The sequence below is a fragment of the Diadema antillarum genome, unplaced genomic scaffold, assembly GCF_040938485.1.
Source record: "Diadema antillarum isolate AM-2024a unplaced genomic scaffold, OU_Dant_1.0 scf00000035, whole genome shotgun sequence".
Lineage (NCBI taxonomy): Eukaryota > Metazoa > Echinodermata > Echinoidea > Diadematoida > Diadematidae > Diadema > Diadema antillarum.
The window spans coordinates 2,238,453-2,262,310 of record NW_027270924.1 but is presented as its reverse complement, the minus strand read 5'-3'; the positions used below and the strand labels follow the sequence as shown (position 1 = coordinate 2,262,310).

The following is a 23,858-nucleotide window of genomic DNA, read 5'->3' as shown; positions in this document are numbered from 1 at the left end:
CACCAGGCTAGCGGCGAGGCTTGGCTTGCGCTTGGTACCCTTTTCTCTCGGCAAAAATACTGCAACTGTGGGCTCTGGGACTGAGGTTTGGCACCACCATCCCAGAGTGCTAGGTTATTCTCGTCAAAACAAGAAGATAGCGGTGAGTTTTTTTCTTTGAAAGCTTGATCAATGTGGTGCAGCATGCGCATGCACATCACGACAATCAACTCGTTATGAAACTGCAGATATAGTCTAGGCCTACATTCACCGCTCCTGTTGCCGTTGCCGGGCATGTTGATCATCATGGTGAGGCGAGAGGGTGAAGGCTTAGGATGTGATGAGTACCGGTAACATACGGTGGTGGTAGTCTCTGGTATTACAGTGGTAAAATACACGTAGAACTACTGGTGACGCCATGTTGGTAATTGTTACATTTTACTACACCGTCTCTGATCTATCTAAGCTCAGATGGCTGTGCTGTGGCAATAACCAAGTTGAGGAATGTGACTGAGGCTGATCGAGCATAGCCTACTCGTGTTTAGCTCGAACGTTAAACAAACACCAATGTATAAAATTGGCCAATATATTAATATATGACATTTTATATGTTTGTGTGATAGTGTGATGGCCATGCAATGCCATGAAATGTACATCCACTCACTGGTCCACACAAGAACTGATGGATTTATACCCAAAAGTGGCCTTGCATCATAACTATCCAGATCCAGATCAATATGTTTGAAGCCGTAAGGTCTCTACTTTAATATTAACCACAGCAGCGACCCCAACACGTTACTAATACTGGTTACAGCTCCTCGCGCCGGGATTACTTTAATATGAGTCTTTTATTTCGGTGAAATGTCCTTTGAATTAATTAATATCTGAATTCATTCATCCCTTTGATAATTCATGAAAATGTTGCAGTTTGTTGTTTACACATTTATTCCTATTTTTGAAGCTAGTGTATATACCTTGTATGTGTATTCCATTTATTTACTTTTTTATATTTCTATAGGGCCTATATTTGCATATTTATCTAATCATCTATGCACCCTGGCTAGATGTTTTGTAGACACCAGTAGCTATAAACAATTGAATGCTTTTCTCTCCTGTACTTGTCCAAGTGGTTGATTGGCGGGTTGCTAGGCGAGTATGCGATACGCGTACCATGTGCTAGAGCAATGCGCTTTAATAGAATACACATGATTTGTTTTTGTCCCTCAGGCAACACGTCATTTGACTTCACAGAACCTCATCTACACAGCCCTGTCTTCTTCTCAAGAACAAATGTTGGCAGTGCTCCTAAAAGTTTGCAGAATTGCAAGGACTGTTGATTGGATTATCTTGGAGCAATGGCCTCAGTTTTGTTTTATAATCAAAATATTGCTCAATGATGCAGAAATGTTTTTGAGTTCAACAGAATTTATAGAACCCAGAATAGTGTGAAGATTTTGTAACAATCCCAAATATATTGCAGATATTCCATGTATTTTGCAATAATTCAAACGAAAGTTACTCAGTATATTGTAGTGTAAAGTGATGTAAAGGAAAATAAGAAATCAAAACCTAGCTTTACTATATACCATCATCATAAAATCATAATATTATTCAAAAGTAAACAAATTTACATATGATATGTCTTCTTTTGTGACCATGTCTGTAGTCTTGATGAAAAATTATCCCCTACTTCATTATTTTCAATTTTAAAAAAACATATGTATAACTTTATCACTTAAATAATTATGATTTCTTCAGCACCACCCTTGCCTTTGAGGTATTCAATGTCATTTTATCAATTGATAAGCCAAGTCTTTTTGACTTATTTTTGGTTGTTACAGGATTTTAGATTATCACGGAAGAAGTGATCCAAGATGGGAGATCTGTATGATGTAATCATCGTCGGAGGTGGCGTGGCGGGCCTCATATCAGCACACAAGCTACTCAAGGAAAGAAGCAACCTCAAGCTCCTTGTCATTGAAGCGTCAGGTTAATCTTCTTTGGGCTTCAGTTTTAAAGGGATGGTATAGCTTTGGCTGAGATGGGGATTCAGATACCAACTTTTTACGAGATGATTAGAAACCACCTAGAAATATTTGTTTAAAAACATACAATTCTAGGGGGAATTCAAAGTTTATTTGACCAAAATGGATTTTGAAGTGGCTGGGATATCAAAAAGCACAGTAAAACTAAGGTGTCCTTATAAAAGGTGTGTCCCACCTCAAACCTCTTGTTTTTGGTTGTCTCGGCCACTTCAAAACCAATTTTCATCAAATAGATCTGATTCCTGTATGCTCTTTCCCTATTCATAAGAGGTTTCTCATCATCTTGTTAAAAAGTTGGAACCTGAAGCCCCACCAAAACTAAAGCTATGCCATCCATTTATCCCATCTAGTCTCAGAAAGCACTCATTCTGTTGTTCTTTGCTGTATCTTTTTATCATAACTTTTTGCTATTCATTGTTGGTGTTTCTTTAGATCAACTGGCGAGTACAACATTCTCTTTCATTTGAACTATTTATTGTTCATGTATTATGTGTGTCATTATGTGTGTTTTTAAGTGGCAGAATATTGGCCTCTTATTTGCAAAATTCATGACTATAAAATTGAGATTTGAATGTATACATTTAATTATTTTATCCGGTTTCATGTAGCCTTTTTACATTAAGATTTGCAGTGAAATTCAGAGCTGCCAATTTAATAATGACCAAAAAAAAAAAAAACGATTTCTGCAGTAAAATTGTGGGTATACAAAATAGTAAACAGTGGCCCAGTGAAATGTTGATATTCAAAGCAAGAGCAATGAAAGGACAGTTTGACTGAAAAAAAAAAGTTGTTTTAGTCTAAGAAGGAATCCACCTTTCAGAGGTCTTGTTGTTTTGTGTGTGTATGTGTGTGTGTGTGTGTTTTAAATCAAAGTTAATCAAATGATACTACTCCATACAGGCTAATTGTCCCCGCCGAACAAGTTCGAGCAGGGGACTATGAAATGGGCTCCGTACGTGTGTGTGTCCGTGTGTCAGTCCGTCCGTCTGTGCGTCCGTGTGTGATCAAAATGTTCAATTTGCTACTTCTCTGTCATTTATGAGCCAATTTTGATTCTGTTTGCTTTATATGATAGCACTACATGGGAGCTTTGAAACTTCTACACAGAATTTCAGTTGTGACCTTTGACCTTGACCTTTGACCTATATTGTACATTTTGCTTCAAAATGCTACTCCTTCGCCATTTCTAACCCGATTTCGATTCCGTTTGCTTTATGTGATGGCACTAGGTGAGGGCTTCAAAACTTCTACACAGAATTTTGACCTTTGACTTCTTTGACCTTTGACCTTGATTTTTGACCTATATTGTACATTGGCTACAAAATGCTACTTCTTCGTCATTTCTAACCCGATTTCGATTCCGTTTGCTTTATGTGATGGCACTAGGTGAGGGCTTCAAAACTTCTACACAGAATTTTGACTTTTGACTTCTGTGACCTTTGACCTTGATTTTTTACCTATATTGTACATTTTGCCACTAAATGCTACTTCCGGCAGGGACATATGTTACGCACCGCGTAATTTCTACTTTTCCTTGTTTGTATTCTATCTGATTTTAAAGCAATCCATCGACATCCTGTCTTTTTTTTTTTTTAAGTACTATTATTTCGGTTGGTAGTTTAAAAATCATTATACCAGTGGGGAAAGATGGGAATGATGATTGTTGGCCGTGGAAATAAGCAGGTGGAATAACAGAAAGAGATCCATGTGATAACTTGAAAACCAAGGTGTCATTAGACAGAAAATTGAGTAAGAGAAATGGTGATGAAACAGACAAATGCCCTTGGGCCAACCAGCCTGCAGACAGGCCAGTACATAGAACAAATCAAATGGAGACAAAATGCCTGTAAGGCCAAATGGTTTTGAGATTGCATACTAATAAACTTACAAATCAGGGACCAACAACCATCACCCTGATATGGAAATCGGAAGAAAAAAGCAATTAGCTACATTAGTGCTAGACACCATGGTCATTAGATAAAATATAAGATAAACTGATAATTATGAGACAAAACAACATGACGACAGTGTGGAGGTACCAGATAAAGTCAGAGCTTTATATACGTAGAGTGGCTGGTGGCCAGGTTGATTTATATGAGTGCAGTATTAGTATGTACATGTATGTAACACACTGTGCAAGGGAAATAGGCCGAATTCTAATGAATGCTATTGTAGCTCAGTAGACTCACCCTAACCAGGGGTGTATCCAGGATTTTTCCTGGGAGGGGGGGGGGGGGGGGGGGTAGTAATCACAATTTTTGGACCTTTACCTTTGCTAGGGAGCGGAGCAACCGAGGGGGGGGGGGGGGTGGAAGGGGGGTGTCCCCCCTCCCACGGTAGGAAGTTTTTGAATTTTATATCTTAAAATGGGGCCATTTGGTGCATACAAAAGTGACTTTTTTGGCATACTTAGAAAGACCCATTTATGTTTAAATTGGTGATTAAACCTGTGTTGGTCACTTACAAGTTCATGAATCGGTAAGTTGAAAACTGTATTTAAAAAAAGTTGTTGACTAGCTACACCTTGCTGGAACACCACCTGGTCACTTTTTTTTTTTCCTGTTGTACATAGGGTAAAAAGCCCTCGAAAAACAAAAATGTCTTTTACAAAAAGTGGACCTTTTGAAAATTTGGGGGGGGGGGGTCGTACGACCCTCCCGACCCCCCCCCCCCCCCCCCCCCCCCTTGCATACACCCATGCTAACACATTTATTACCTATATACTTTTCAATGATAGATCGGCCCAAGTGAGAAGAAAACAATATGTGACTGCAGCCATAAGTTACACTGTGCTGCCACAATGCCAGAAATTATTTTTACTATTAGCACTACTAATACTATTACTTTCCAGTAACTACTCCTGCAGATTCTTCTTTCTACTACTGTTCTTCTTCAGTTACTGCCACTACTACTATTACTACTCCTACTACTACTACTGCTTCTAAACTATGTCTGTCACCTCTTTGACTACTATTACAACTACTGCTACTACTACTGTTACTATTTCTACTAATCTATAGTACTACTACTTCTACTATTACTACTACTACTACTACTACTACAAAGACTACTACTACTACTAATACTATCACAACTACTTTGATTATTACAACTACTTCTACTATTTTTGGTACTTCTAAATACTACTTCTACTTCTGCTACTACAGTTTGTACTAGTATTACTACTGCTGCAACTTCTGTTACTACTACTGCATTGTACTACTATTATCCTTCTACTGTATTTCTTCTATTGAAGTTATTGCTACTACAGTGAAACCCCGTTATAATGAGGTCCCTGGGACTGGCGATATTACCTCGTTATAACTAGGACCTCGTTATAACCGTACGCATCAAAAACAGAGAAAAACATAAGCACGATGTCATATATCCATCAATCAAACTTAAGAACATCCTTTGCGTTATTACACAGTTATGGATCATTATCATTGAGAGAATAAAGGGAATTTATTTGTGAATTGATACAAAAAAGACGGAAAAAAGTAGGGGTTGAAAATGCCTTAATTCTTTATTTTTCTCCTGAAAATCTCTTCGCATAATAGTTCACATTATGGTATGTTCTTGACAAGTAGGCCTATATTATATTTGTGATTCTTTTTACACCTATCTCTTCCTCTTGTATTGACCCATTCTGAAAGTATATTTTTTCGTTTGTGGAAAAACAGCGTAAAATGATTAATGAACAAAAACAGATTGTATAAAATGCGTTTGTTAAGTTTTTCTAAACACCAGCGCAAATAGAATAAAATACATGCATTGTTTACCGTAACTTTCAATGTATTTTACGCTGTTGGTTCCGAGCGGGAATGCAATGATTTCATGAATCATTTCGGCTCTAATCTTGTTCAATGTATTATCGTTGCGCCCGAAGGGATTAAAATTGCGTTCTTTATTTTCTTCTGAAGAAAATCTCTTCGCATTTTCGACATCCGGTCTGGAAAAAGAAATTTAGAAGGTTGTGATCCTTTTCACGCAAATCTGTACCTCGTAGTGCATTCTGAAAGAAAGAAAATTTTCCGTTGTGAAATGCAGTATTGAATGATAATGAACAAACCTAAATCTATTCAAACCGTTGACTGCGTTTGTTTTCTTTTTCTGAAGGCTGACTCAAGTAGATTAACGCATACTTTTTCTGAAGGCCGACTCAAGCAGATTAACGTGCGTTATTCAACTATTTTTACGCTCTTGTCACCTGACGGGATCGCGTTGATTCATTAGTTATTTCGGCTTTAATCATACACATTCATATAAAAAATTTACATAATCATTTGTTAAATGATAATGAACAAACCCAGATCTATTCAAACTGTGTTTGTTTCTTTTTCTGAACACCGACTCGAGTAGATTAACATGCGTTATTCAATCATTTTTATGCTATGCTGTCACCCGGCGGGATCGCGATGATTTCATTAATTATTTTGGCTTTAATCATACATACTCATATTTACTAACCTGCAAAACACGTGTCATTTGGAATGAAAAATGGAAATGATATAATTATGAGTTAAACATGCATTCCATGTGTCCATTTTAGGTCACAAGTGTCGCTACATGAAAAATTTTTGAATGCGATTTTCCCCCCTCTCTCTCACGCACGCGTATCTCGCGAAAAAAGAAAATGAAATGATAATATTCAATAACTTAGTCTGAACACCGGAAGATATTCCTGTGTCTTACTAAACGCGTGGGTGAGAAGAAAACATAGAAGGAACGGTACTCCGTAAACGGGAAAGAGATATGGATAGCGTGAATTCGGTTTTCAATGTTTCGTTTGTCGCGTGCTTGAAAGCGGCAAGTCAAGAAATGGAACCTCGTTATATCTGATCAAATTGCTTATGTTTTTCTTTATCATGATGCACCGAAATTGTCCTCGTTATAAGCGGAATCTCGTTATAACTGAACTCGTTATAACCAGTTCGTTCTGCCATAGCTTTACACGTAAAGGAAGACGGGACCGACGCGATCACCTCGTTATAAGCGGTTCCTCATTATAACCGAACTCATTATAACGGGGTTTCACTGTACTACTACTATCTTCTACTTCATGTATTATATTTGCAGGATTTTACCTCTAGAAGACGATACATGCAGCATACTTTGCCTGAACTAGATTAAACTAATCACAGATTTAGTATCATGGGCTATCCTGACTGTATTTAACATGTGAGAGACATTGTGTAATCTGTTGTTATCTCCATGAGCCCCTAAGAGATTCACTCACTCATTAAAGAGATGGTATCGGATTGGTTTAGATGAGAATTCAGCTTTTAACTTTTTTGCAAGATACTTAGAAACCACTTTATGAAATGTTAAAAAGCATACAATTCCAAGAGGAATTCAAAGTTTATTTGATAAAAATCAGTTTTAAAATGGCTGATGTATCCAAAAACAAAGTAAAACAATTTTAATGATCCTGATAAAAAGTGGATCCCACCATTTGTTATGATCGCTTTGTTTTGGATATCTCAGCCAATTCAAAACCAATTTTCATCAAATGAACTTTGAATTCCTCTTAGAATTGTATGCTCTTTCATATTTTATACAAGGTTTCTTATTATCTAAAAAAAAATCATCAAAAAAATTGTATTTGAAACCTCAAGCTCCATCTCAATCGAAACTGTACCATCCCTTTAAACTTAAACTGGGTTTTACCTTCAGGAGGTATTCGACTGGTGTCTTTAGCATCAAATGTGCTTTCCTGTACAAATATGCCAACTCTTGTGTTTTTGCTGAGTTTTATTTATTAATTTGTTTATTTTTAATGCCAAGAATCCTGCAGATTTCATGGGTAATACTAATTTGCCCCAATTGCATTTAACTACATATATCTATTGCAGGATAGGTAAAATACTGTTTTCCATTTAAAATATTGTGCCACAGAATAGTGCAGTGCTGTGTACAAGGTTGCCAGCCCTGCCTATGGGAATAATTCAGCATGGTGCCCTATGGTAGTTTATGTGTAATTTGAAGAAAGACCAGTAATGGGGTATATAATGACTCAGTTATCAACACTGTGCAAGCAAAAAAAAAAAACAAGTTTCTGTGGCTTTCTTTGTGAAAAAGAAGACATTGTTGTATTGGTGATAACTCCCCCTATTATATGAAAAAAAAAAGAAGTTCCTCAAATGACAACCATTATTCATGCAGTATTGATCATTAAGCTAAGCAGACTTTGTACAGTAAACATATCACTTTTAGGTATGACAGCATGATTATATATCATTGGTATTATAGTTCTGAGGTATATAAAGGTATGTCAGGCTGATAAAGAATGGCTCCTCTCATTTCTAGGTGCCTTCATGAAATTCATTCATTAATTTCCCCTTTCTTTATGGATGAATTCATTCACCTCATGCAGGCATACTCCACTCTGAGTTATATTATGAGAATCAAGTGTCTGTTTAAAAATAAGATGTGAAGCATTACCTGATCATGTACCAGGTACATTATATTCATATTTATATGATATATGTTAATCAGCAAATACAAATATGACAATATGGAATTGCTTTGTCAGATTTTTCAAACACATATATAGCAATACAACTGGCTTGAAGAGTATTTGTGGTCATTGCCCCACATACCACCAGTCCTGTTCGATGTGTGACATGTACGCTTTCATCACACAATTTCATAATCATGTGACAAACGTGAACTTGCCTTGCATGAAGTTACACTTTGTACCCTGCGTAATATGACCCTGCTTGCATCTGGTACATCAACTAGATCACTCCCTGGACATACTCTTCACTCCATACACTAATTCCCCATGTAGTATTTGTACTGAGACAATACTCTGTAATCACTGCATGCCAAACAATACCCTTTCACACCCAAAAACAAATAGAGTTGGACTCTGATGTTCAGAGGATATTTTTACTAGAGAACCATATACATTGTAGGTTGAGGAAAAAAAAATCACCAAGTTCCAAGTTGACTACTGGTATTTGGCTGCAATGATAGGATGAAATATGATATGAAAAAAAGGGAAATACACTCGTGTGTAGACCTCAATAGACTTCAAAGTAAATGTTCCAATTTAGTGCAGTTATGTGACAGAATGGACATAGGGGCCATTCACACTCTAAAGATACAACTATCAGAACATTCTTGGGTGGTTACAATGTAGCTGCAGCTGGTGTAATCAAACGCAAGTCTTGACCCGTTGAGGACGAGTCCCGAGTATACTCAGGCAGGTGTCTATGGAAAATGCTTGTTGTAGCAAAATCAGTCTGTCCTCAATGGGTTAATATTTGTTTTATGCTGATTGGCTGAGGTAGCAAGTGTCCACTGATGTCATAATCTATGAGAAACCCCAACTTTGACATGCATTGGGACGATGTTTTTGCCGTAGATAGTAAATACAGTATACTTGGCTTGCCATCCTCAAGTCATGTTACCTGAATTTATCTGAAACATTAAAGATAATCGTAAGATATGATGCAGTGATAACCTGCTCTGATTTGATTAAAAGAAATAATGTTATGAGTGCCTGAAGAATCCTTGTCAGGGACCTTGTGTTTAGCAGACCAAGGGGAAATGATTTTTCAGTTGTATAAAGCTGGTTTAGATGTAAATATTTACAAAGTTCTTGACCTGGAGTGGTAGGCCACAAATCTGTGTGATTTCAATGTGTTGTGGTACTAAGTAGCCTGCACTGTAGTTTAACAGAGCACTGTACAAAGACGGTGCAATACATTTTGTGTTATTAGGGTCATACCGTTCCTTGGAAAATGCATGTTAAAAGCTAGAAAATGCGAACCCTATAGGGCCCGAATTCATTGTAAGGTGGTACTATTGAAACCATGGTTTAAACCATGGACAATGATGGAGCGCCAAGTGTTGCATGGCCTATTTCGTTACAAAATCAGTCATTTCGTTAACGAAATAATCATTTCATTGACAAAATGTTAGAGTGACCTGTGAATTGGAAGTGTATACACTGCATTTGCATATTCTTATGTGTACGGAGAGGCACATTGCCTTGATTTCATTAAGAGTAAATTTGTGTTTTGTTTGTTTCTGTGTATGTAATTTCAGATCAGGTATGTGGAGTCATGAAGACAGTTGAGCTTCGGAGTCCCAATGGAAAGGATTATTTTGACATCGGCGTGTCCAGGGTTGGCAGGTAAGACCGCTTCCCTCAAATAGCTTTTTTTCCCCCCTTGCCTGTGCTGTGTGCGCAATTTTAACTTGCCTATAGCTAGAGCATTCAGCATTCAGTTAATCCTCTTCCGAAAAACAACGGGAACAAAACACACCAAAAACAACTCAATGTGACATGAGGAAGAAACCCCAGAAGCATTCAAGGATAACAGACTTCCACTTTAGGGGATGTAATGCGATTAGGATTAGTTGGATTTTGTGATGTAATATGGATGAGTAGGATTATACCTAATCCTTATTCATTGAATGGCATTTTTATGCCATCTGTGCTAATCTGTTAGAAAGCTGAATATGGGATGTGTTGACAGCTGGAGTTCATATCAATGGCAAAATTTCATGTCATGGCAAGTCTTTTAATTTTTTAAAGTCAAATCCAACAGCCCAGGTCAAGAAATACAGGATAATTTGTCACCTTTTGAAACTCCATATCAAAATTGAATAATTTTTGTCAGTCTTCTACATCAGTCACTTGGCATTTTGGGGCTTTTACTAATCAAAAGAATTAAATGGTAGGACATTTATTTATTTATTTTTTGTTATCGGAAGGAGTTAAATCTTAGAATTTGGTGTTGAATGGAACAAGACTAGGGATAGTTCAATGGCTTGTATTGTCACATAATCACATCCTCACTATTATGCGTCTACTGGATATTTTCTCTTTCTTTGTACTACAAAGCATAGTAGCATATGGTATATGAATAGGATCAGAGTAAATAGCTATGACTTTGAATAATCTGTGACAAGGCAAGTATTTGCCATAGTACTGTAGTATCCCAGATATGTGTTACATATTATGTCCCCTGTATACTCATTATACTATTTGTAACGTACATCAAAAAGGCACACTAGAATTGTTACTGCAACTGATTGTTAAAACAATCATTCTTGGGTCGGAGGAAAGCACTCCACTCTAGACTGGTGACCAATGACTATACCACATACAATTTTAGTAGCTGTGTTGCATATTGGAGCACCAGACAGCCATATACAAACTACTTTAATCATTACTTTTACCCGAGAGCACAACAAATGATTTCCTTAGACTCTCGAGCTGTAACAAGTGTTAATAAAGAGATCACATCAATAGACATACTATGTGCTTTTTGCTCATATGTTTTCTGCATCAAGGTTCAACCACTGTGTTCGTAATCCTCACACTAGGTCAACGCGGACAATATCCAAAGACTCTAAACCATTTTATTTATTAATTGCATGGCCGGCAGAGCCATGGGGGTCGTGGGGGCCGTGGGGGCTCGGGGCCCCCACACTTTTTGTGCACATTACAATGGAATAACATAAGGTGTCATCACTTTGGGCCCCCACAACGTTTTTCCACTGAAGACCTTTTTTTTTTTTTTTTTTTTTTTTTGCTTGTCAACTGGAGAAACCCAGAAATGGAAGAGGAGAGATGAGCTGAGGACCTTTTTTTTTCTTCTTTTTTTTTCGCTTGTCAGCTCATGAAATCCGGAAGTGGGCCCCGCCCCCCACACTTTTGAAAACGCTCCGCCGGCCCTGAATTGTCATCACAACCTTTTTGTGATTGTATCCTCTTTCTTGTCCTTTAATTTTGATTCTTTCTTGTTATATTCCCCTTGTTTTGTCCTCCTCATGTCAAATGACCTTGAAAATACTCAGAAGTTGGTCTTATTTCTTTCTGTGTGTATGTGTTTTGTTCCTTTAGTTAAAAATAAGGGAGAACTGTAACAAACCATAATGCCCAGAGGCCATTATCCAAGTCAAGCAAATTGCTTTATCGATAACAGTCTCCTCCACATGTACACTTTAAGATATACCATGAATTATATGTCTGTATACTATTCATGTAATTATCTGTTCCTTATGAGTACCCTTATACATATTTTCATGGGAATATTTTTGATTTTGTCATACTGATTTCTTTTGTACAAGTGCAGAAATAAGATGAACTGAAATTGAATGAAACTAGGTCATATCTGTAGGGTACATGTGCTCCCACTCATTGGTTTTATTCATTTTTTCCGTCAAGGTGACTTACATGTAACTAGTATAGGTACTAATAAAAAAAAAGAGAACCTTTACCATGTGAGTGGTCAATTATGAAATTGTCAATTGAGAATCACTACACTACCCTCTTGGACTTTGCCCAAATATGATGTTATTTGTTCATTCAGTGTACAGTAGTTTTTTGTTTTGTTTTTGTTTTTGTTTTTTTAGTTCACTGCCATCTTCAACTAGAACTTATTTATTATGTTTTTTTCTTTTTTTTTACAGCAAGAAGTCAGATTACATAGATCATAGGAATGACATACAAGCAATGCCATTCAAAGCTCTCATCTTAGCTCTTCTGAAATAAATTTAAGGTAACGGTTCCACACAAAAAATAATAAAAGTGTCATTTTCAGAAGCCATACTATTTTGCTTTGGAGTCAAATTTTGTCCAACAAAGAAGATATTGGCTGATCTGAATTATGATCAAATATTTGATATATTCTTTTGGTCATTGGTCATAAATCTTTGTCTATGAGGGATTTCTGACAGTGCATAATTGACTTCTAATATCCAAACAAGAAAACTGGTGATCGTCATATGCAAGGTAAAGCTGCCCGTTTTTGCCAGGATACTTCGTTGTGTAATGAAACTATGTAGTATAAAATTAATGTGTTCAGGTTTAACTGTGGTCGTAAAACATCTCTATCTCTCTCTCTCTCTCTCTGTTGCCAATTTTACTGTCTGATCAGTGCTCAGCCGATTATGCTGGGTTTACTCAAGGAGTTCGGCTTGGAGACGTATGAGCATTTTGACAAGGGCACGAAACATTGGCAGCTGCCTGACGGGAAAGTGAAGACGTACTCAGGATCCATCCCTCCTCTGCCTTATACTGCCCTCGTAGACCTACTCAGATACTTCAAGAAGGTGATGATTGTAATAATGTTACAGATTGAACTAGAAAAGCACTCAGAGTGTGCAGACCTCCACCAAGTAGCCCATTTCCACCCATTCACGCATGCTGAAAATTGTTCATTTTCCCAAAGGAAGCCCTGTGTTTACCCCCATCAGCTTCTTGCATGCTGCGCAGTGCCTTGAGCAGAGCATGCACTTTTACATGATATGCAGACCTCCCACGACTCCTAAAACTCCCAAGTTCATTGACCCATTGATATTAAAAATCCTTCAAAAGTTCATAAAAATTCCCATATCACTACCAAAATTGAGTCATTTGTACCTTGTGTCATTACCAACTTTTCCTGTAAGTTTCATCCCAATCCGTTCATGACTTTTTGAATTATTTTGCAAACAGACAGACAAACAAACAAACCAATGCCGGCCAAAACACAACCTCTTTGGTTTAGGTAATAATCAAGCATGGTGTAATCTCATCATTTTAAAGTTGGGTTACAAGAAATAGAGTACCATGACCATTTCTTGCATGGTATTATCAGTCGAGAAGGTCACTTGAAGTTGTACTTCTTCCTGTAGGCTAATAAGTCAATATGGAACCCAGCTTCAATCTCTTCAAACAGGACTTTAGCTATATGACCTACAACAGATTAGAATAGGGAAAATTGTTTACTAGTTGATAATTAACCAATGTACTAGTTGTTTGACCTTTTAGGAATTGAAATATGAAAATTCAAAATTTCAGTTTTAATTAGTATATGTACAAGGACTGTTTCAGATTGTTGTCACATAACTCTTTCTGTTTGGCATTTAGTGCATAACAATCTCCTTTTTTTTTGGCATTAAAGTAAAAACTTTCCTCAGTAGCCAAATACCACCAGAAGTCGGGATGGAAGAAGAGCAAAAAGTTTATTCATATCCATGAAATTATTACTTCAAGTTGTTTTTATTGCAACTGATTGACAAATTGCCATACATCGGTGTAAAATTTTCATTAATTGATAAACATTAGTTTATAGCAAAATATTTCCAAATTTCAGATGGACAAGCTTGCTGCACAGATAGGGAAGGCAAAATCCACAGAGGAATGTGCAGAGTGGGACAACCAGACCGTTGAGGATTTCATGAACAAATTTCTCTGGATGCAAGGTGAGTGTGTTATCTTTTGTGGTGGTAACGTAATGATGATAATAATAATAATAATGATAATGATAATAATGATAATTGCATTCATATGGCGCTTTGTACTGGTATTTCTACGCACACTGGTGCTATTCATACAAAAAGACTAGAAAACACAATAGCAGGACAATATTGATATGATTGCTGTATTATGTGGTGACAGACAAGTAAATAGTATTTAAATAGTGTTTTGTTTTTGTTTTTGTTTTCTCATCTCTTTTCATTTGGGGGAGAGGAAGAAGTTTGAATGAGTGAAATGATTCTGTCTTTGGGTTGACCAAAGTGTTATTTCGGAATAGTATTGTCAACAAGAAATAGTTTTGAGTACCTCAATTAGACTTTAACTTCATAAAACATGTCATATACAGAAGATATGAGATGTGAATTACAAGGATCACTGTATGAAACACAATTTAACACTGAACTCTAAGCATATACCTAGCATCTGCTCCAAAATGTTGTGGCTTATTATGCATGCTCCTGTCATACTTTTTTACTAGCCCTCTTGGAATTCATGTATATGCCTTACTTTGCTTAAACTTTAAACCAGTTACTTCACATATGTAGGTACATGTAAATGGCGGCCAGGTTTCTTCCAGATTTTGTTCTAGGCTGTTTTAAGTAAAGTGGGTCAACTTTCAATTTCACTTGAAAAATTGGACAAGTGTAAAAGTCAGTAAAAGCAGTGTTTGCCCACTCTATCAGGTCATGATGATGATGATGATAGGTCACTTATCTGACCTTTGACCTCTTGGTGACATACGTTGTGTATATATGCCAGGTGCCAAGGATATGGCAGCTACAATGGTGGGCACGTTTTGTGGCATGGCACCCAGCAAGCTGTCCATGACGGAGTACCTGTCTGTCATCCACTCCTGTGGCAGCTGGGAGAGGCACATCGGAGGAGAGGGAACCGGCCGAATGGACCTGCAACTCAAGGTATACTCACGTCTTCGCAAAGTCCTGGGCACCAGGCATGTTGACTACAGTGCACTCGCCCGTTATAACGAACACGGTTATAACAAAATTCTGGGTACAATGAAGTAAAAATTCAGGCCCCATCATTATCTGCCCTGTGTTTTTATTGTTTGTTTGTTTGGTTAAAACGAAATTACGATATAAGGAAAGAGAACTGCTGGTCTCGAGGACTTTGTTATGACGGGAGTCCACTGTACTTTATCAAAATTTATACTGATGATGCTGATGATGATAGTAGTAGTGATAAAAATGAGAATAGTAATGATTATGATAATGGTGATGAACTTGAAATTAAAAAGAAATGAACAGCGTGGAGTATATTGGAAAATATCTCATGAAAACTGGTGTCATCTGGTATATCATGTGTCTGCACAACAGTGCAACTTCTGGGTAAATTCATACATTTTTATTTTACACAAAACACATTTTACTGGGGTGTATCTGCTTTGTGTTGAAGGCCTGAGTAAATAACTAAAGACCTGGTAATGTGGGCATTCATGGAGCAGTAAGGTTGGCCAGGTACAGATATATTTGAGAATCCCTTTAATGAATAGTGTATATTAAGCCTTATCACTGATAAATACACACACAGCCGAAATATCTCGATTGAAGTAGACTGTTACTGATGAGCGTACACTTCAATGCATATATTCACTGACTGGTGCTATTTGTGTTTTTCAAAATGCATCCCGATGGGCAGCCATCCATGAATACCCATGCTAACGGCCTTTATTTAACATGATGAATATCTCCATGGCAGGATGAGTTCAGACAACTTTTGGACAGGCTGTTGAAGTTCTGTGTAAATTGTTAACACGGTGTATGTCTCCTTGGCGGGATGTGTTCAGACAGATGGTGGACAGGCTGTTGAAGTCCCTTGTAAACTGCTAATACGATGTACAGTACCGACAATGAATTATTTTCCACATATTCGAGAACGTTTGCGCATTTTTGCGCATTGCGCGCATATGCATCGTAAATTCATGCGCGTTGCAATGCCCTATGTGCTATGTTTCACTTCGGATATCAAGGGCCAATCATTTTCGAATATTCCCGAATATTCGCGAATGTGCGATTTGCGAATATTCAATATATTCCTGAATGTTCGCGTGGAAAATAATTTGCTGTCGGTACTGTATATCTCCACGGCAGGGTGGGTTCAGACAGCTGGCGCACAGGCTGTTGAAGTTCTGTGTAAATTGTTAACACGGTGTATGTCTCCGTGGCAGGATGATTTCAGACAGCTGGCTGACAGGCTGTTGAAGTTCTGTGTGAATTGTTAACACGGTGTGTGTCTTCTTGGCAGGATGAGTTCAGACAGCTGGTTGACAGGCTGTTGAAGCTCTGTGTAAATTGTCAACTGTTGAAGTTCTGTGTAAATTGTTAACGCGGTGTATGTCTCCTCGGCAGGGTGGGTTCAGGCAGCTTGCAGACAGGCTGGAGGAGAGCGTTGGCAAGGAGAGAATCGTCCTGGGTGATGCGGTCGTCAGGGTAGAGCAGGTGGAGGATAGAACCAGGGCTACTGTAAGGACCAAGTCGGGCAAGGAGTACCAGGCCAAGAGGGTGGTGATGGCAATCCCAAGTCCAAACATAGGTTTGTTTGTGTGCAACACTTACCACCTCCTCAACACCAAAATCTCAGAACTATCATTGATGAAGATGTCATACATTGAACCTCAGCTTTAATTCTTGCTAATGCCCTCATTGCTGTGTATTATTTTCTGTAGTGACTTAGCCATGTTGTAGCACAGATGATGACTTGTGTTGTTTAGGATGTATGGAATAGTTCTTACCTCAGAACTTTACTAATGGAAAGTGCTACAAGCCCATCAATAGCATTTAAACCCCATTTACTGGATTATTTTGTATGTTCCATCTCATGGCAATTATCTATTTAATATTCAAACGTGTCAGTCAATACCAGTGTGTGCTTTGTTCACTGTGGTGCAGATGTATTAATGAAACCAATTCCGCATGCCACAATTAACAAAAAACATTATGCTATGATGGCATTGATATGTGTTATTCTTATGTTTGTTTTACCACCTTGAGTTTGCAGGTGATGACAAGAATTTGCCATCAATGCCATCAAGGATGATATGTGATATACAAGGCATGATAGTGAATTATGCCATGATGTAACCAATGAAAGATGATCATTAGTTTATAATAATGTTATCTTGATGAAGTAGCTTATGAGTTAAGGACTTCCTAAGTGTTTTGGTTCCGAAGTGTTATGATTATATGATTATATCGTCAGCTGTGAACCAAAAGGGTGCTATTGCATTCTCATATTTGAGCATAAATAGAAATGAAACAATCAATATTCTTGAAACAAAAAGCTTACCTAATCAAAATTAGAAGATTTATAAGTGTTGTTCCAAATACCAGTTAGAGTAGTGCCCTTGTGATTTTGATTTTTAATATATTACTGAAAATGAAAATAATTCAAGATTGACACAATAATGTAGATGAGATCAAGGTCTACAATGTGATGCGTAATTCAATACCCACCCCCCCCCCAAAAAAAAAAAACCAAATGTGATTAACGCCTTTCGGTTCTCAGTTGACAATATTGCCATGTTCATAGTTCATGCAGATAGAATTGATTTGATTCTTGTGTGTGCAATCTGCAATTGCTGACAGAAAGATTTGTATTCTTTGTGCTTACATTTTCTCAGAAAAACTCGAACTTCTTCCAGGCCTTCCTGTACCGAGAATTCTTGCGACAGGAAACTATGGCATCCACTTCATAGCCACCTATCAGAAGGTAACATCAAGCACAGTTTAAAGACACCAATTTTTAAAGTTGTCTTGTGCAAGTAATTTCTTTTCACAAAATACTTCCAAGAAACCAATTCCTGTCTCATCCATCATGTTTCAGTTGTGATTTCTGATGTTATCAATAAAAAAAAACCACCAAAGACAGAAGACTTCATAAAAGCTTAAAGGAGTGGAACACACATGGGACAGTAATTCAAAGATCTCTTGGTCTACCATAGAATACATTTTTTTTTGTCTTTAATGAATGCATTCATGAAATTGATCCATGTTGTCCATCATGTGAAATATGATGTTGACAGCCAATTACATTATTGAACATGAAAAATGATTCCACCATGGATGGAAAAAAAAATCAACAACATAGGATCATGACGCACATTTGGGACTGAATATGAATCAGCTGGTTTTGTGCGCAACAGTAACGTCACATATGTAATTACCCAATAGTGCACTGAGTGAGACAAATACTGTAAAACGAGGAATTTTCGCGTGCACATTAATTTTGCGAGCGCCAAGATTCGCGAAATTAAAATGCACGCGAAAGTCCTTGTTTACACTATATGCATTGAACGCCAGTGGCACTTCGCGAAAATTTCATGCCACGAAAAAGGCTGTCGGTTCCAATTCGCGAAAAATTCATGCCGCGAATATATCATGTTTTACAGTATACCATAATTATTATGCTGCCTAATTTTTTTTTTAAAGTGAAATGTACGTTTCAGCATTCTCATTTTGAAATCAATCTACAAAATTATCCTCTGGAAATCCCTCTTCCTTGACTGCCTTTCCGTGGAATGTTGCATGGTAGCTGATATTTGAGTTCACAATAAGTCCTCTACCATCATTATTTGTCAACTAGAACACAAATATACACTAGTATTTCCATATACATCAGACACACAGTATGTTCCTTTCACTTCTCCATAAACTTGAAGCATTTTAAAAGTTATACACTGATCACTGGCTCTTTCACTATGATGAAAGGGGCATTTACCCCAACATGGACAAGATGGTATTTATGTGGACAAGATTCCATGACTTTTGTAATTTATGTCCAATTTCAATGAATATTCGGCCCTTCTGTTATTTCTGTTTTACTCTATTAATGTCAAATTTAATATTGAATGGAATAACATCTTTCCTTTTGCCTCATGATGTAATGTTCATGCAGAGACTTTTGCATGTTGGCACTGAGTGCAATAACAAGAAAGGAACACCCCTTATATGTTGTGATTTCGCTCAACTAATTCTGCCATGAAATAGCTTTGGAGTAACAATCATTTATTGGGGGAAAAAAAAAAGAAATTAAAGAGAAAACAAAGCAGAGACAAATTATTATTTGATCAGGTCAAACACGAATGCTGGTGATATCCTTGCTTTGCCAAGATAATTCAAGTCTGGAAAGTGAATATTGAAAGTACAGTAAACCTCGCATGAGTCGAAGCTCTCGGGACTGACAAAAATGTGTTGACTTTAGTGAACTTCGACTCTCGCGAGAGTCGATATTTTTTTTTTTTCGACTCACAGTTATGTACATGTATTATAGTACATTTGCATGCATGTGTGTGTGTGTGTGTGTGTGTGCGTGCGTGTGTGTGTTTGCATTCAAATTTGTCTGTTCTTGAAGATAATGTTCTTATTTTGTTCTAAATTGAACATGGAATTTGTATCAATACTAGTAGTTAAACGTAGTTCTGAGAATGTCTGCGCTAATGTGGCAATGTGCATGTGCTATGTCTGTGCAACATAGGTAGCCATCTCTGTCAACCTACCCTTAGACAAACACTCTCTCAGGCCCATCCCACCTCCATCGAACAAAACTATACAGCCATCAGCCGGGCAGCGTGTTTTTTTTTAGACGGCACAGATTGGGGAAACTAAAAATCTATCGGGGACCCTATCCCTAAACCTAACCCTAACCATCAAACCCTAACCCTAACCCTAACCCTAACCCTAACCCTAACCCCAACCCTAACCCTAACCCTAACCATAACCATAACCAAAACCCCTAACCCAACGTTTTTCCCATAGGTTTAACACGCGCCATGCCCCAATCTGTGCCGTCTTAAAAAAAAACGCAGCCGGGCACGCACAAACAAGCTCCGCCCACTTGGCCTGTCACTAAAATATTAAAGCAGCGATTGGTTGACCAGGGAGTTCTAGCTTGACATGGATAAAGTATGGATGTGCTGTGTGTATGGATAAAGTATGGATCGATGTGCTGTGTGTATACATGTATACATGTGTATGTATTCGACATGCGTGCGGAGCGGTACGGTGAGTGTGCATGCTTACCTGCAGCAGGTCAGGGACGGGGTTCTGCGACCTGCCGATTTTTTTGTTCTCCTCTAAATGTAATGAGAATGCCAGACAAATCTTCTTCGACTCATGTGATGTAAACTATGTGTATTTTGTACAAAAGGGACTGAATGTTTTACTTCGACACAGCCGAAATTCGACTCTCGTACTTCGGCTTATCCAAATATTTCTAAGAGAAAATACATAGGGAAAAATCGGGACTTTTTATTTTGCTTCGAGTTAAGTGATTTTCGACTCACTCGACGTCGACTTATCCGAGGTTTACTGTATATGAAATTCACTGAAGATGGCTTTGCTTCTGAAAATGTTTGATTTTATTCGTTTGTTTGTTTGTTTATTTATTTGTTTGTTTTTGGTTTAGAGTTTTTGGCGAGAAAAGAAGCAGGCAGGAGAGCTGCTAAGCATGTCGGGGACGCTGGCAAGTTTCAAGGACAACAGAGAGCACCCCATCATTGCCCTGTTTGATACCTCCACCCCCAGTGATAGCCCCGCCCTCTTTGGTATCTTTGGGGCGCCCTCCTTTGCCACACTGTCTGTGAGTTGCGGAGTCTTCACATCGTCCTCTTGTTGAATTTCATGAGTCTTGCTAGACAGCATTTTCTGATGAAAGTAGTCGTGATGCAAAACTACACTTATGCACCTATTATGTTTTGACAACACTGCATAATTCAATTCTCATATTTCTGTTTTGGATGACTTTTGAATTTGATATTGGTTGTGTACATTGGATAATTGTCTTTTTTTATTTAATTCTGTATTCAAATGTCAGAAGAATTTCCATGCAATGTGGGATTCAGTTAACGGCTTCACAGACATCCATCTACAGATGACATAGAACGTTATCACACATGACATGAGTGGGAACACATACAGTATCAGAAATCAGACTAATATTACCAGACCAAACTACCTTCTTACATGTTAATGATGAAAGAAAATAGACACAAACTGAAAAAATTAGTTAGTCGCCCATGTGTGCATATGTGTCACAGTCATTGCAAACATAATCAAGACTTTGATAAAGCCTAAAATGGCAATTTTTTAGGAAACCTAAAATGAGAGATCCGGTTGTATTGGAATTCTTCATCATTTCAGGAAAATTAAAGAACATGCAGAGGATACAAACGATTTGTCTAGTACGTATCCTGTGCATTGTCTAACCTAGGGATTTAGTACCCGGTATTGCTTTTTGGATGCCATCTGCTATTTGCAGCCAAAGATTAGTTTTTATTGTTCAACATTTCGACATGCTTTTCAGAGAAGAATGCCTGCAGCTGTTGTTCACCCTGAAAACATTGTGTTCTGTGTTTGGATGAATGAAAGGAGAATGTATTGTGCTCTATGAGACTAATGTTTGGTCTGTGTTTTTAAAGTCCAAAGTCAGTTAATGTTAATGTGCTGCAAAGTTTTCATTGTAAGTGTATAACTATGCCCACTGGGGAGCTACTACAACTAACTCTCCCTTTATCACTCCCGTGGTCTACCAATCATAGATGGATGAAAGGAAAGCCATTGCCCTGGACTTTATGGTCAGCATCCTTGGCAAAGAAGCTCGAGACATTCTAGATTACACAGATGTGGTGAGTTTTTGCTGTAATTATAACCATTTTGTTTGTTTGTTTGGATGTATTAAAGGCAGGACTGCCTCACTGGGTTATGCACCTACTTTGTATACTAAATGAATGAAGCAGGATCTTTTACGTGCAGGAGTTGTGACTCTCTCACACATGGGACCTCCATTTTATGTCCTATGCGAGGGACAGAGATCAACTTGTTCCCTCCAGTTATCATCTTGCCTGATGTCAAGTACATGTTTTCCATTTTTTGTGAGTCTTTTGGTTGTAATTTATGTTCTAATTGGTAGGTGGGGTAGTTTTTGATCAGATGATATTTCTGTTCACACCTCAGTTTGTCATAGAATTGTTTGTAATGGGCTTCATCCCTGAATTAATTTTATCTTTAGCTGTTTCACACAATTTTTTTTATGCCCTCCTTTCCATGTTTTAAAGTGTTGGTCACAAGATGAGAAAGAAACAGAGCCGATTGCTGCCGAAGTTCGACCCAAGCCCTCGGAAGTCATTGGTACCCTAAAAGACCCACTGGGATGGTGAGAAGTGTGATTTATGTCATATATATGGGCCCCGATTTAACGAAAAGGGCCCTTAGGGCATAAAATACCGAAAATGAGTTTTCACCACTACATTGTAGAATAAACTTTGACAATTTGCCTTTTATTGCTTTTGTTTCATCAATCTAAAAGTGTGAACAATGCTACTGTGATCTGATATGACTACATGATAAAGTAAGATATTTGTTAGTACGTAAAAACAGTAATGCTAGGGTACAAACTGACAGGAAATGCAGATAAAGAGAAAGTACTATCTGCAAAGTAGGATAAGAATAACAAATTGCATATGCAGATGGTGAGAATGGACAGACTAGTATGCTTAATACATCAAAGTGCATAGAGGGCATGAGCACTGGGCCACCTTGAGACAAGTCTGGAGAAAATTTTAAGTGTGAACTATGCTGCAGTGTGTTAACTCTTAACGTGCCATGGTCGCCGAACGGCGACCTTAGTCCTGACGTGCCATGGTCGCCGATCGGCGACTAAAAAGAGCAAGAAAAGCATTGATCATTTAAGTTCTTGTGGTACCGTAATGTGTTACACCAAGCAACTGCCAATGATATGTACTGGTAGCTGATTAGTATAGCCATCGTTTCCACTAAAAATATGAGCATGCTTACATTGGAAAGTTTTGAGTAAATACACGATTTTTCAGCTAGTTGTATTTTTTTCGCGTCGGGAAAATCCGCAGCGGGCGCACCCTCTGCGAGATGTGTATGGGTCAAAAGTCTCATAGGTAAACCACGCGTGTGTATGCTATTGAATCTGCGTGTATTGTCTATGCGGTTCCACTCGCATTGTTCCGCTTGGACGCTGTCCTGCGGGAAGCTGCTTTTATTTTGTCCCTCACAGAGGGTCAGCTTAGGTTCGTCGGTCAAGTCTTTCATCCTTTTGTTTTGGTGAATGTAACTAATCGTCCCCACACTAGCAAAGGAATTGCGCGTGGACAAAGGCCTGCCGATTTCAATAGAGTACGCCCGCCCGCAGTCCGCTTAGACAAAAGGAGGATTAGCAGGTTCTTCCTTCTCAGGTGGACAAAAGACACCATTCCAGGGCCCGGGACTATTGCTTTAGTTGCAAATACAGGATCTGGGACTAAAGGACTCAGATTTGGGAATGAATTACTGAGGCAAAAAGAGAAATTGCCAAGACAAAATAAACTGCTAGTATCTTTGGAATCATACAATTCTAGAAGACAATTTTGTTATCATTTGAAAGAGGAGATGTTGCTCTAAAACTTTCTCACAGAGTCACGGGAGTGTTCCATTGAAGAAAAAACACGACTGACTCTTTCTTTCCATACTACATGAAAATCTTTAATAACTTTTTTGATGTATCAATTATTTCTGCAATATTTCAGGTTCAGATAGAAATTGTGGCAA

General features: G+C 37.9%; 1 protein-coding gene across 1 annotated transcript; it reads left to right on the top strand.

Moving 5' to 3' along the window:
- On the top strand, window positions 1-22,221 carry LOC139744362 (amine oxidase [flavin-containing] A-like). Its single transcript, XM_071654806.1, has 11 exons — window positions 1-142; window positions 1,821-1,968; window positions 10,083-10,170; window positions 12,926-13,100; window positions 14,126-14,234; window positions 15,049-15,206; window positions 16,656-16,839; window positions 17,927-18,015; window positions 20,710-20,883; window positions 21,842-21,928; window positions 22,213-22,221. The coding sequence occupies exons 2-11, from the start codon at window positions 1,854-1,856 to the stop codon at window positions 22,219-22,221; spliced, it is 1,188 nt and encodes a 395-aa protein (XP_071510907.1). The 5' UTR covers window positions 1-142; window positions 1,821-1,853.
- The last annotated feature ends 1,637 nt before the right edge of the window (window positions 22,222-23,858 follow it).

Bases quoted from the DNA above. Each gene is read 5' to 3' on its own strand.
- LOC139744362 (XM_071654806.1), top strand. From the start codon at position 1,854: ATGGGAGATCTGTATGATGTAATCATCGTCGGAGGTGGCGTGGCGGGC. The intron at 14,235-15,048 runs GTGAGTGTGTTA...TATATATGCCAG, and splicing joins CAAATTTCTCTGGATGCAAG to GTGCCAAGGATATGGCAGCT. The intron at 15,207-16,655 runs GTATACTCACGT...TCTCCTCGGCAG, and splicing joins GAATGGACCTGCAACTCAAG to GGTGGGTTCAGGCAGCTTGC.